Source organism: Macaca thibetana, chromosome 8 (genome assembly GCF_024542745.1).
Source record: "Macaca thibetana thibetana isolate TM-01 chromosome 8, ASM2454274v1, whole genome shotgun sequence".
NCBI classification, from domain to species: Eukaryota; Metazoa; Chordata; class Mammalia; order Primates; family Cercopithecidae; genus Macaca; species Macaca thibetana.
In genome coordinates, this window is record NC_065585.1 from 134537361 (window position 1) to 134549431 (window position 12071).

General features: G+C 44.0%; 1 protein-coding gene across 2 annotated transcripts in view; it reads left to right on the forward strand.

Annotated features, from left to right (window-relative positions):
- FDFT1 (farnesyl-diphosphate farnesyltransferase 1) overlaps positions 1-10881 on the forward strand; it is a 34198-nt gene extending 23317 nt beyond the window's left edge. For both annotated transcript variants that reach the window (XM_050801093.1, XM_050801092.1), the window contains 4 exons: positions 55-246; positions 4753-4929; positions 6025-6177; positions 10310-10881. In XM_050801093.1, coding sequence (XP_050657050.1) covers positions 55-246; positions 4753-4929; positions 6025-6177; positions 10310-10531 — 744 coding nt within the window. In that variant the 3' untranslated portion in view covers positions 10532-10881. The remainder of the gene's footprint in view (positions 1-54; positions 247-4752; positions 4930-6024; positions 6178-10309) is intronic.
- The last annotated feature ends 1190 nt before the right edge of the window (positions 10882-12071 follow it).

Consider the following 12071-nt stretch of genomic DNA (forward strand, 5'->3'; position numbering starts at 1 on the left):
TCCCTTTCAATAAAAATTCCATGATTAAAGTACTTTAAACATCATCTCTTGCAGTACTGCCACTATGTCGCTGGGCTGGTAGGAATCGGCCTTTCCCGCCTCTTCTCGGCTTCAGAGTTCGAAGACCCCTTAGTTGGTGAAGATACGGAACGTGCCAACTCTATGGGCCTGTTTCTGCAGAAAACAAACATCATTCGTGACTATCTGGAAGACCAGCAAGAAGGAAGAGAGTTTTGGCCTCAAGAGGTAACAGATTCAGGGTATTTTGGGGGAAAAAAATTTTAGACATTCTCTGAAAAATCATTTCACTCTTGAGGTTGGGAGTGACAGAAGCACAAGTCAGACCTCCCCCAGGCAACATAAGAGGATGTGGAAAATAGGATCGTTTGAGATGAGTGTGCTTCAGGTAGACTGGCTAAATCGCAGGATTTACACGTTGTAATCAGTATATTCAAGCCTTGCTGTCCTTGCTTTCTTTCAGACAGTCTTTCTCCAGGCGGTGGATATGATAACAACCCACGTGCACTAGCTTACCAAAAAGTTCTTAGGAAGGGCTTTGTTCAGCCCGGCACACTGGCTTACGCCTGTAATCCCAACACTTTGGGAGGCCGAGGTGGGCGGATCACCTGAGGTCAGCAATTCGAGACCAGCCTGGCCAACATAGTGAAACCCCGTCTTTACTAAAAAATACAAAAATTAGCCAGGCATGGTGGTGTACACCTGTAATCCCAGCTACCCGGGAGGCTGAGGCAGGAGAGTCGCCAGGAAGCAGAGATTGCAGTGAGCTCAGATTGCACCACTGCACTCCAGCCTGGGCGACAGTGAGACTCCATCTCAAAAAAAGAGGAAGGGCTTGGTTCTTCTGCTCAGCCCTGAATCCGTTGCTATGCAGCTGAGTTCTCTGGCCTCACCTGGGTTGTGTCTACACAGTACACACAGAATGGATTTCCCCCAAAGAAAGAATTCTGCTGCAAGAAGGGGAAAGGGATGCCAGGTACACAAAACACTCCAGGTGTCTGTAATAAGAGACAAGGGTCGATCTTTAACTTAATTAAAACATGGACAGGGAACGGAAAGGTTTTGATACTGATTTTGTTCAGAAGGAAACTAGAAAATTTTATGACTGTTTCCTGAATTTATTCCAGCATTTACCTTTTGCTTTCCATAAAATTGTTTCCTGCAGCCAAGTACTTTAAATTTTCAAAAAGATGAGTGAGGCGTCTCATACTTGTAATCCCAGTGCTGAGGCCAGGAGTTCAAGACCAGCCTGAGCAACACAGCAAGACACCATCTCTACCAAAATTTTTTGAAAATGATTCTGCTGAAAGAGCAAAAATAAAAATTAAAGAAAGTAGAAAAAAACTAAATTTAAAAAATTAATTGGGCATGGTGGCATGTACCTGTATTCCTAGCTATTCAGGAGGCTGAGGCACAAGGATCCCTTGAGCCCAGGAGCTCAGGGTTGTAGTGAGTTATGATCACACCACTGCACTTCAGCCCAGGTGGCAGAATGAAACCATCTCAAGAAAAACAAGTGACAAAGGGGGAAACAATATTTGCAATTCATAGAGCAGATAAAGGGTTCATATTCCTAATATGAAAAGAACTTCTAAAAGTTAAGAAAAAGACCAACTGCCCCATAGAAAAATGGGCAAGGAGATAAGAACAGATTGTTCACAGCAAGACACATGCAGATGATTATTAAAAATCTGAAAAGACGCTGAGTCTTCCTCCTAAGAAAAATTCACATTTAAACTAGCCTGGGGGCTGGGTGTGGTGGCTCACGCCTGTAATCTCCACACTGGGAGGCCAAGGCGGGAACATCACTGAAGCCAGGATATCAAGAACAGCCTGGACAACGTAGTGAGACCCTGTCTTTATAAAAAAAAAAAAAAAAAAGGTAAAAATTGGCCAGGCGCAGTGACTCCCCGCCTATAATCCCAGCACTTTGAAAGGCCCAGGTGAGCGGATCACTTGAGGTCAGGCGCTTGAGACCAGCCTGTCCAACATGGCAAAACTCCGTCTCTACTAAAATTACAAAAATTAGCCAAGCATGGTGGCATATGCCTGGAGTGCCAGCTACTTAGGAGGCTGATGCAGGAGAATCGCTCAAACCCAGGAGGCAGAGGTTGCAGTGAGCTGAGATCGCATCACTGCACTCCAGCCTGAGTGACAGAGCGAGACTCCATTAAAAAAAAAAATTTAAGGCCGGGCGCGGTGGCTCAAGCCTGTAATCCCAGCACTTTGGGAGGCTGAGGCGGGCGGATCACAAGGTCAGGAGATCGAGACCACAGTGAAACCCCGTCTCTACTAAAAATACAAAAAATTAGCCGGGCGCGGTGGCGGGCGCCTGTAGTCCTAGCTACTCAGGAGGCTGAGGCAGGAGAATGGCGTGAACCCAGGAGGCGGAGCTTGCAGTGAGCCGAGATCGCGCCACTGCACTCCAGCCTGGGCAACAGCGTGAGACTCCGTCTCAAAAAAAAAAATAAAAAAAAAAAAAAATAAAAAAAAAAATTTAAAAATTAGCTGGGCATAGTGGCATGACCGTATAGTTCTAGCTCCTTGAAAGACTGAGGCAGGAGGATTTCCTGAGCCCAGGAGTTCAAGGCTGCAGTGAACCATGATCACACCACTGCATTCTAGCAGCCTGGGTGACAGAGCAAGACCCTTGTCTCTAAAAAAAACAAAAACAAAAACACTACCCAGAGCTCGGCCACGGCCTTTTAAGTTTCCTAAGCCAGGGTTGAGAAACCACTCTTGTCTACCCATCTTTTGCTGACAACAGGACTCCAAAAAGGGAAGGGGTTTGTCTGGGGATGCACAGTGAGGCAGTGGCTGTCTTGGAAGTGGAGTCTCAGTCTCCCGGCTCCTCGGCCAGCACCTGACCACTGTTCCATTGTCTCCCAGACAGAACATCAGCCACGGGCATGTGATTCATGAGCATGAGCCACACCATCCTGCACACACGGGCGCAGAGCCCTGCTCTTCTCATTCACTTCCTTTTTTTTTTTTTTTTTTTTTTGAGACGGAGTCTTGCTCTGTCGCCCAGCCCAGGCTGGAGTGCAGTGGCCGGATCTCAGCTCACTGCAAGCTCCGCCTCCCGGGTTCACGCCATTCTCCTGCCTCAGCCTCCCGAGTAGTTGGGACTACAGGCGCCCGCCACCGCGCCCGGCTAGTTTTTTGTATTTTTTAGTAGAGACGGGGTTTCACCGTGTTAGCCAGGATGGTCTCGATCTCCTGACCTCGTGATCCGCCCGTCTCAGCCTCCCAAAGTGCTGGGATTACAGGCTTGAGCCACCGCGCCCGGCCTCATTCACTTCCTTTATCTGTAAAACAGAATTATTTCTACCACAGTGTGGTGGTGTGAATAAAATGAGATGAACTTCCAGCACAGAATGCTTAATAAAGGTTCTGGACACTTCATAGTAGTTAAATCATGCCAAATGTGGTCCTAGGTGATTGGCTTCTTTTGCTAGTGTGTTTTCAGGGCTCTTCCATGCTGGGGCATTGCATCAGTGCTTCATTCCTTTTTATTGCCCAGTATTATTCCACTGTGTGGACAGACCACATTTATCCATTCATCAGTTGAAGGATATTTGGGTTCTTTCCATTTTTTTTGGCTATGGTGAATAGGTTTTGTGTAGATGTGTGTTTTCCTTTTTCTTGGGTCTATACTGAGAAGTGGAATGGCTGGTTCATACAACAGCTCGAACCTTGTGAGGAGCTGCCATACCCTTTTCCAAGGTGGCCCCACCATTTTACATTCCCATCGGCAGTGTGAGAGTTCCAGTTTCTCCACATCCTCACCAACACTTCTTGTTATCTCTTTTTAACTGTATGTATATATACTTAACATTTTCTTATTTATAATGTACATAATAGAGAATTTGCCATTTTAACTATTTTTAAGTGTATCATTCAGTGGCATTAAGTACATTAATGATGTTATATAACTGTCAACGCTATCTTTCCAGAACTTTTGCTAGCTTCAGAGAATCCTCTAAATAATATCATTAAAAATCATCAAGCCGAATCCCACTGTTAGAACTGAGGGTTTTATTTTACTTTCTAATTATCAGGATCCAGGGAGGTAATACACTTAGAGGATAGACTTAGCTTGTTTCCCAGGTATGCCTTTCAGCAGCATTCTTACAAGAGTAGGAATAGAATATTAGTCATTATTTAGAGGCCTGGCCATCTTGAGAATGTTTAATGTTTAGTCTGCAGTACAATTATAACTATTTTTGTATATTGGGTTATTTTTTTCAGAAGTTGACCGACAGCTCTAACAGGAGCTTCTTTAGTCTGAATTCGTCCAAGTAGTGCAGCATTGCCCTAATTGTCCAGAAAGACATGTTCTCCAATACTTAACTCACTCCTAGGTTGCAAATGGACCCTTACTGGTAGTCAGAAATAGCCATTGCATGGAGCTTAAAATGAACTTGATCTTGGTGGAGGATGAGTCTGCAGCTAAGAGAGACTTTACTGTATATCATAGGTTTTTTTTTGCCACCGTACCCAGCAAATATTTGTATTTTTAGTAGAGACAGGGTTTCACCACCTTGGCCAGGCTGGTCTTGAGCTCCTGACCTCATGATCCACCCTCCTCAGCCTCCCAAAGTGCTGGGATTACAGGCATGAACCACCGCGCCCAGCCTGTATCATAGTTCTTATGCACAAAGATCCTTTAATATTGTTTATAAATTCTCCCCTATGCACATGCTGACCTGTTCCTTAATCTTATCTGTCTAGGTTTGGAGCAGGTATGTTAAGAAGTTAGGGGATTTTGCTAAGCCAGAGAATATTGACTTGGCCGTGCAGTGCCTGAATGAACTTATAACCAATGCACTGCACCACATCCCAGATGTCATCACCTACCTTTCAAGACTCAGAAACCAGAGTGTGTTTAACTTCTGTGCTATTCCACAGGTAGGGAATGGGACTCCTCTGGGTGGATATGGGGCTAAAGGGAGTGGGGTTGGTGTAAGGGTGGATTTTGCTATGCTGTATTCAAGGATCTGATTCCTTAAAAAGATGATGGCTCCAGTTGATTTTGCTGGTGGTTTCATAGCACCCCGCTTTGCTTCAAGCTCCCAGACTCAGCTCAGCCTTGAGGTTAAGCCTACTCCTTTTCAGAACCTTCTTTCTGGATTTCCTCTTTTCCACAGCTGTTCTAAACTCGTTAGGTTCTTATACTCAGTTAAGTCAAGGTCTTTGGCCTAGATTTATGGGGAGTGCTGGGTAAAACATGGGTGAGGCTGTTATCATTAAAATGTCTTCATTAAGCATCCAATTATTGCTGTCCTTTTCCTAGACCCAGGATAACAAGAACCTGGTCCTGTAGACCTAGTCCCTCAGTATGCTAGGAACTTAACACTTTTTAGTTGCCTTTACCAAGTATTTCAGATACTACTGCAAATAAGTGAAGAAAGTAATAGCATTTAACTGATTTGGGAACTTGGTTTGATCTTGTTCTAATGACCAACTTGGAATGGTGGTTGAAAGTAAAATCTATATCCTTGTCTTATGTTTCAATTTACCTAGAAATAGTTTATCTTTAAGCACAAGAAATTAATCCCCTTCTGTTGTTCTCCCCCTGGCATTAGTTTTAAATATGTAATGATTATGTTTGTTGTAGGAAAATAGAAAAACAAGTAAAACAGAAAATTCTTTCCATATATTATTTTGAAATAGATATTTCAGATCTAATAATCCATTGCTCTAGCATGGAAAATGTTGGATTTACTTGTGTTTGCTTTTTCCAAATAAAATGGAACTTTTGTGGCTAAACTGTAGAGTTGTTTTACGCTGCTTAATTCTGTGTGTTGTTGAGAAAGGCAGGAGTGGAGAAGGTAAAAATCTTGGCATACTTTCTTCGTGGGTATTTTTTCTTGATTAATTACATCTTAGTTCATTAGCAGTTAGCAATTGCCCGTTCGACAGAAGGTTTTCTTACCTTTTTGTGATAATGATAGCTTACAACACCATCTCTTCTTTTTTCCCCTCTCTTCTTGCTCTCTGTAGGTGATGGCCATTGCCACTTTGGCTGCCTGTTACAATAACCAGCAGGTGTTCAAAGGGGCAGTGAAGATTCGGAAAGGGCAAGCGGTGACCCTGATGATGGATGCCACCAATATGCCAGCTGTCAAAGCCATCATATATCAGTATATGGAAGAGGTGGGTTTTTATTTAACTGCTTGGATAATTTGTAGCTACTTTTATGATTTAGTAATGTCACTGTTTAAACATGTTTGGATATTAGATGATCCTAACAACTCACTGTCCTATGGCCTGAAGAGACAGGAATTGATATCCTTTGTTAGGAAAAAAATCTATGCACAGGAGTCGAGCAGATTGCTCACTGCTGTGTAGTACCCTGGTGAGAGGAGATAAATAGAGCAAGACTGTAGGATGGAGCCCTTGAGTACAATCATAGATTTTGAGCTGCAAGATGATGCCGGAGGCCAACCAAGCTTCTTGCTGATGGTGAGGAATGTGAGGTTGAAGCTTGTCTGTGCTGATGCAGGACGCAATTGAGTGGATCTCTGGCTCCTGGTCCATGTGTTCTGACTCCCAGTCGGGTACTTTCATTATGCCACAGGCTTCAATTGAAAAATCACAGTAGGGAATTTAGGCCAACGAAAGCCATCCAGTTGCAATTATTTCCTAAATTTTCTTTGGAAAATTTCATTTCAAATACCAAAAGCATCCTATAAAAAGAAAACATACCTTCTCAGGTCAAATCTCTAATATCTGACTAGGTTCAGAAAATTTATTTCTGGCCAGGCACAGTATCTCACTCCTGAAATCTCAGCACTTTGGGAGACCAAGGTGGGAGGATCACTTGAGGCCAGGAATTTAAGACCAGCCTGGGTGATATAGCAAGACCCCATTTCTACAAATAATTTAAAAATTAGCTGATCGTGATGGTGCACGCCTGTGGTCTCAGCTGCCTCAGGAGGCTGAGGCAGGTGGATCACTTGAGCCTGAGAGGTCGAGGCTACAGTGAGCTGTTATCTCATCATTGCACTCTAGCCTGGGTGATAGAGTGAGACTTTGTCTCAAAAAAAAAATTTACTTCTTAGAAACCAGAAGTCTCTGTAATCTCTAGTAATCTCTAGACCCTAGAGCAGTGGTTTGTAAATGGAGGTGATTTGCTCCCCTCCCACAAGAGGACAGGAATCGGGTGCTCCTGGCATCTGGTGAGTAGAGGCCCAGGATGATGCTGTGATCCTCAGGTGTGATCTTGTTGAGATTGAAACACTATAGACTTTATGAAAACATACAGGAAGCTCATCATTTTTCCTTTGCCTGAGCTCCCTCCCCAGAAGTTACCACGGTCCATGGTTTTGTACATCCTTCTAGTCCCCTTGTTATGCCTTTACAGGAATATGGTTTGCAACAGTGTTTTCATCAAAATAGAATTATACAAAATAGCTATTTCTGATTTCTCTTGCGTGTTGCATATTGTCCTTCTATTTCCTCCCTACCTTCTGTCTGTCATAGAAATGCTGATGTCCAAAACATCAGAGGCACCTATAGAAGTCTAACAGAAGACCAAATTGCTTTTAAAAATCCTAAAATTTTATAGTCACTAGATGAAAGTATTCAGCCACTGACCAAAAAAATTGCTACCAAGGAGGCTCTCCAGTTTGCCATGTAGCCAGGACTTATTTTGAGCTATGTGCCTGGGGTAGTGACCGAGTAGGTGGATAGGAGTAATCTCAGGGAAACTTGAGCCCCAGCCTCATGGCTGCAGTGATAATTTGAACCCAGGTCTGTCTGACATCAGAATCCATGATGTTAACCCCAATTCTAAGGGGTTCAACTACCCTTTCTAAATGGAATCCTGCCATATTAAGCACCATTTCTTCATTTTATATAAATTAGAAACATTTTATATAGTAAGTTCAGAGTGTTTCGCTTTTGCAGTTTTATTCTGATCACTAGTTTTAGAAACCAGTTTTTAAACACTTTGTGGCCAATTCCATTACTATATTAAAATTCAGATGTATTTGATTTTTCCTTAACTATTGGAATTAAATCCTAGTGGTAATTCATAGTTTGAGGGTCAGGGTGGACAACCCACAGCTGGCCGAGCCCTGTTTTTGTGAATAAAGTTTATCTGAATACAGCCACACCCATTTGCTTCTGTATCTTCTGTGGCTGCTTTTGCAATGTAACGGCCAAGTTGAGGAGCTGCAACGGGGATGACTTGTAAAGCTAAAAATATTTTTTGGCCCTTGAATAAGAGGTTTGCTGACCTCTGGCTTAGGGCATCAGTTGTTTTGTTTAAAGTTATCCAAGTAAAACTCAAGGCATTTGGGGAGAAATGTTAATATTAATACTTAAGTTGATTTGATTTAGAAAAATCTATGAAGATTTCTAAGTCTTAAGCCACAGAACCTGTTAATGGTTTTAGTTTCAGCAGTAAGGACATTTTACAAGTAAAGTTTTAAATGAAAACATTTTGTATGAAGCCACAAGTCGTCTGGCCTCTTGCTGGTGTCCAGATATGAACACTGATCCTGTTTCTCCTCGCTGACCGAGTCTGTCCTTTGCAGTAAGAAAGGAGGAAATGCTGACTGTAGGATCTCTGGACTTAGTGTTGTAACGAGCATGCACCTGGAAGGGACTTGCCAGAGGACCTCCTCATGCATCTCCAGTGCTTAGTTGAGGACTTGGGAGTGCAGCCCCAGGCCTTCCCAAGCAGGTGGCCACACTCTGCAGGGCCCTCACCCCACCCTGGAGCAGCTGCCGCTTTAAACCAGCCTGGACGCCTGTCAGTTGGGGAGAAGATCAACCTGCTATTTTGGGATATAAATAAATGCTCAGCCAAACGGCCAGAAACCCCCATTCCCCTCTCTGCCAAAGTGATTCCTTGGCAGGGAGAATCTTGTTCGTGTCTCTGCACACTTCCTGTGCCCCTCCTGTGGTTAAGTCAGAGCATCATCAAGCTCTTTGGACCCCAGGTGCCTCGCTGCTCAAGGATGGTCCCAGCCAGCAGCCGCTGGGAATCACCTGGGAGCCCGTTAGACATCAGCCCCCACCCAAACCTGTCGAATCAGAATCTGCCTTTTTTTGTTTTTTTCCAAATGATGTTTTTGCTTTAATGGGAGTTTAGATATTCATAGATGAGAGTTTTAAATGATTATCAAGCTGATTCCATATTCTATTGTTGTAAGTAGAACTGCTGAGACCTGGAAGTACCACATGGACTCACAGAGGAGCTCCGGTAGCACAGCATTGCACAAGAGCTTATTTCAGTCCAGTAAGCACTTACAGGAGCCTCTGTCATTTAATCATCAGGCCCGGCACTGTGGCTCACACCTGTAATCCCAACACTTTGGGAGGCTGAGGCAGGCAGATCACTTGAGGTCCGGAGTTCGAGACCAACCTGGCCAATATGGTGAAACCCCATCTCTATTGAAAATACAAAATTTAGCCAAGCGTGGTGGTGCACACACTTGTAATCCCAGCTGTTTGGGAGCCTGAGACATGAGAATCGCTTGAACTCGGGAGGTGGAGGTTGCAGTGAGCTGAGATGGCACCACTGCACTCCAGCCTGGGCAGAGTGAGGCCCTTTCTCAAACCCCTCAAGTATTTCTTTTGCTTCAACTATATGGCAGGCATGTAGATGAAAAGTTTGCCATAACCTGTCCTTGACAAGCAGATGTAACTCCTTGACTGAGGCTGGTAGGTTTTTAAGACCTGAATAATTGAGTTTGCAAAAACCTACTGTATGCCTTCAGGTAAATGGAAAGTGGGGTTTGGGCTAGCAACGAAGCATCTAGAAGGTCCCTTTGGCCTTAGCGGCTCTGTTTTAGGTAAGGCCATGTCTGAGGATCAGTGACTGCAGCTTCTTCTGGCTGTGCTGTCATGCTTATATATTAGAAGTGATCATCAAAGGACTCAAAAGTTTTGCCACTAATTGCATTACCAGGGACCGTCACAACTGAGATTTCTCTTCATTTATTCACCTTACTTATCTCCTGGAAGGGCACTGTGAGGTGCTGGGGATGTGAAGATCAGTGTGGCTCAGCCGCTGCTCTTGAGGGCCTCCGGGGTGCAGTATGCACACCTGTGCTTCCCGTTTGCTCAGGAAGACAGGCTTTGCGACGAGTAGGCTGGGGCTGACATCCCCACCTTATCATTGGGGTGGCTTTGGGTAAGTTACTTTCATGTTCTCTGAGCCTCCCTTTCCTCATTGGTAAAATAGGCATAAACTACCTACCAGTGGAGGATTGTAAGTAGCCATGGAAAATGTAAAGCACATAGCACTTAACATTTTTTCCTGTGTCTTTAACAGATTTATCATAGAATCCCCGACTCAGACCCATCTTCTAGTAAAACAAGGCAGATCATCTCCACCATCCGGACGCAGAATCTTCCCAACTGTCAGCTGATCTCCCGAAGCCACTACTCCCCCATCTACCTGTCGTTTGTCATGCTCTTGGCTGCCCTGAGCTGGCAGTACCTGACCACACTCTCCCAGGTCACAGAAGACTATGTTCAGACTGGAGAACACTGATCCCAAATTTGTCCGTGGGTGAAGTTCACCATCAAATGGATTTACTTTTTTTCTTTAAGGATGGATGTTGGCTTCTCTTTATTTTTTTCCTCCTACTTTAATCCCTAAAAGAACTGTGTGGCTGGGGCCTTTAGGAAAGTGAGATGCAGCTGAGAAGAATCTAAACATGAAAGCAAAGGGCGCTCACCCCAGCAACCTGTCCTTGTGGGTGATGATCACTGTGCTTCTTGTGACTCATGGCAGAGCACTCTGTGCCACAGTTTAGGTGAAATGGCTGCGTATGTAACTGTCATGAGATCCTATTTAGTGTGATCCTGGCTAGAATGATAATTAAAAATATTTAATTTGAAGCAACCTTTGAATGTTCACAATAGTAGAAAATGATGTGAAATTTCTGTTGAGTTCCTAGTTTTCTCATCATTTTGTTTTCTTTAACTGGGTTGAATGGAGTAGATGGAAATATTTATGGTTTAGGTGACACTTAGGAGTTTCCTGAGAATGCAAACTGCCTTTTGCACACGAAGGCTGGGAATAAAATTCTGGGTGTTCTCCTATTATCATAAGGGAGTTTAGCTTTCAGAGAGAAACAGCGGGATTGCCTTTGACCCCATTTCAGAAGATTGGCCTTCAGTAAAGGTGGACATTTTTGAGATTTTTATAATAAAGAATTTAATTGCTCTGCATTTGTCAAGTTCAGTTCACTTGAAAGCCTGCCTGACTGTGGAAAAGATGGAGCTCAAGAATGGAGTTGATGGCCCAGCGTGGTGGCTCATGCCTGTAATCCCAGCACTTTGGGAGGCCGAAGCAGACGGATCACTTGAGGTCAGGGGTTCGAGACCAGCCTGACCAACATGGCGTAACCCCGTCTCTACTAAAAGTACCAAAATTAGCTGGGCTTGGAACATGCCTGTAGCCCCAGCTACTCGGGAGGCCAAGGCACAAGAATTGCTTGAATCCAGGAGGCAGAGGTTGCAGTGAGCCGAGATCACGCCATTGCCCTCCAGCCTGGGCGACAGTAAAACTGTCTCAAAAAAAAAAAAAAAAAAAAAAAAACTTGCGTATCCGCAAATTCAAAAGTAGTTGGCCATCTTGTATTTCTGTTTGCTAACCCTAGCAACACTACCCTCTACTCCTCACTTCTAATATAATTTTATAGCATCTCTGGCATAGAGTCTATTTGGATCCTACCTAATGGTAGAATATTTTAAGTTTTCCTCAGAGGAGCCTCTGACCCATCTGAATCTAGGACCATAAACAACTACAATGGTTGGGAACAAGAGTTTGACGTCTGCATATGGGAATTTCTGGATGCCTGTGGCCAAGTGCGGGGAGGGCCCCTTCTTCCATCTACTGAGCCATTTCCCAGGGGCTCGGGTGTGTATAGGAGGAAGAGGGCGAGTCAAGCATGTGAACAAGCATTCTAGGTTATTCTTAGCAGTTTTGGAAACAGAGTTCTAAGACTGTGGTTCTCAGACTTTATATCAGAATTGCCTGATTGCTGGGACCAAAGACTTTGACACAGTAGGTTTGATGGGGTGCC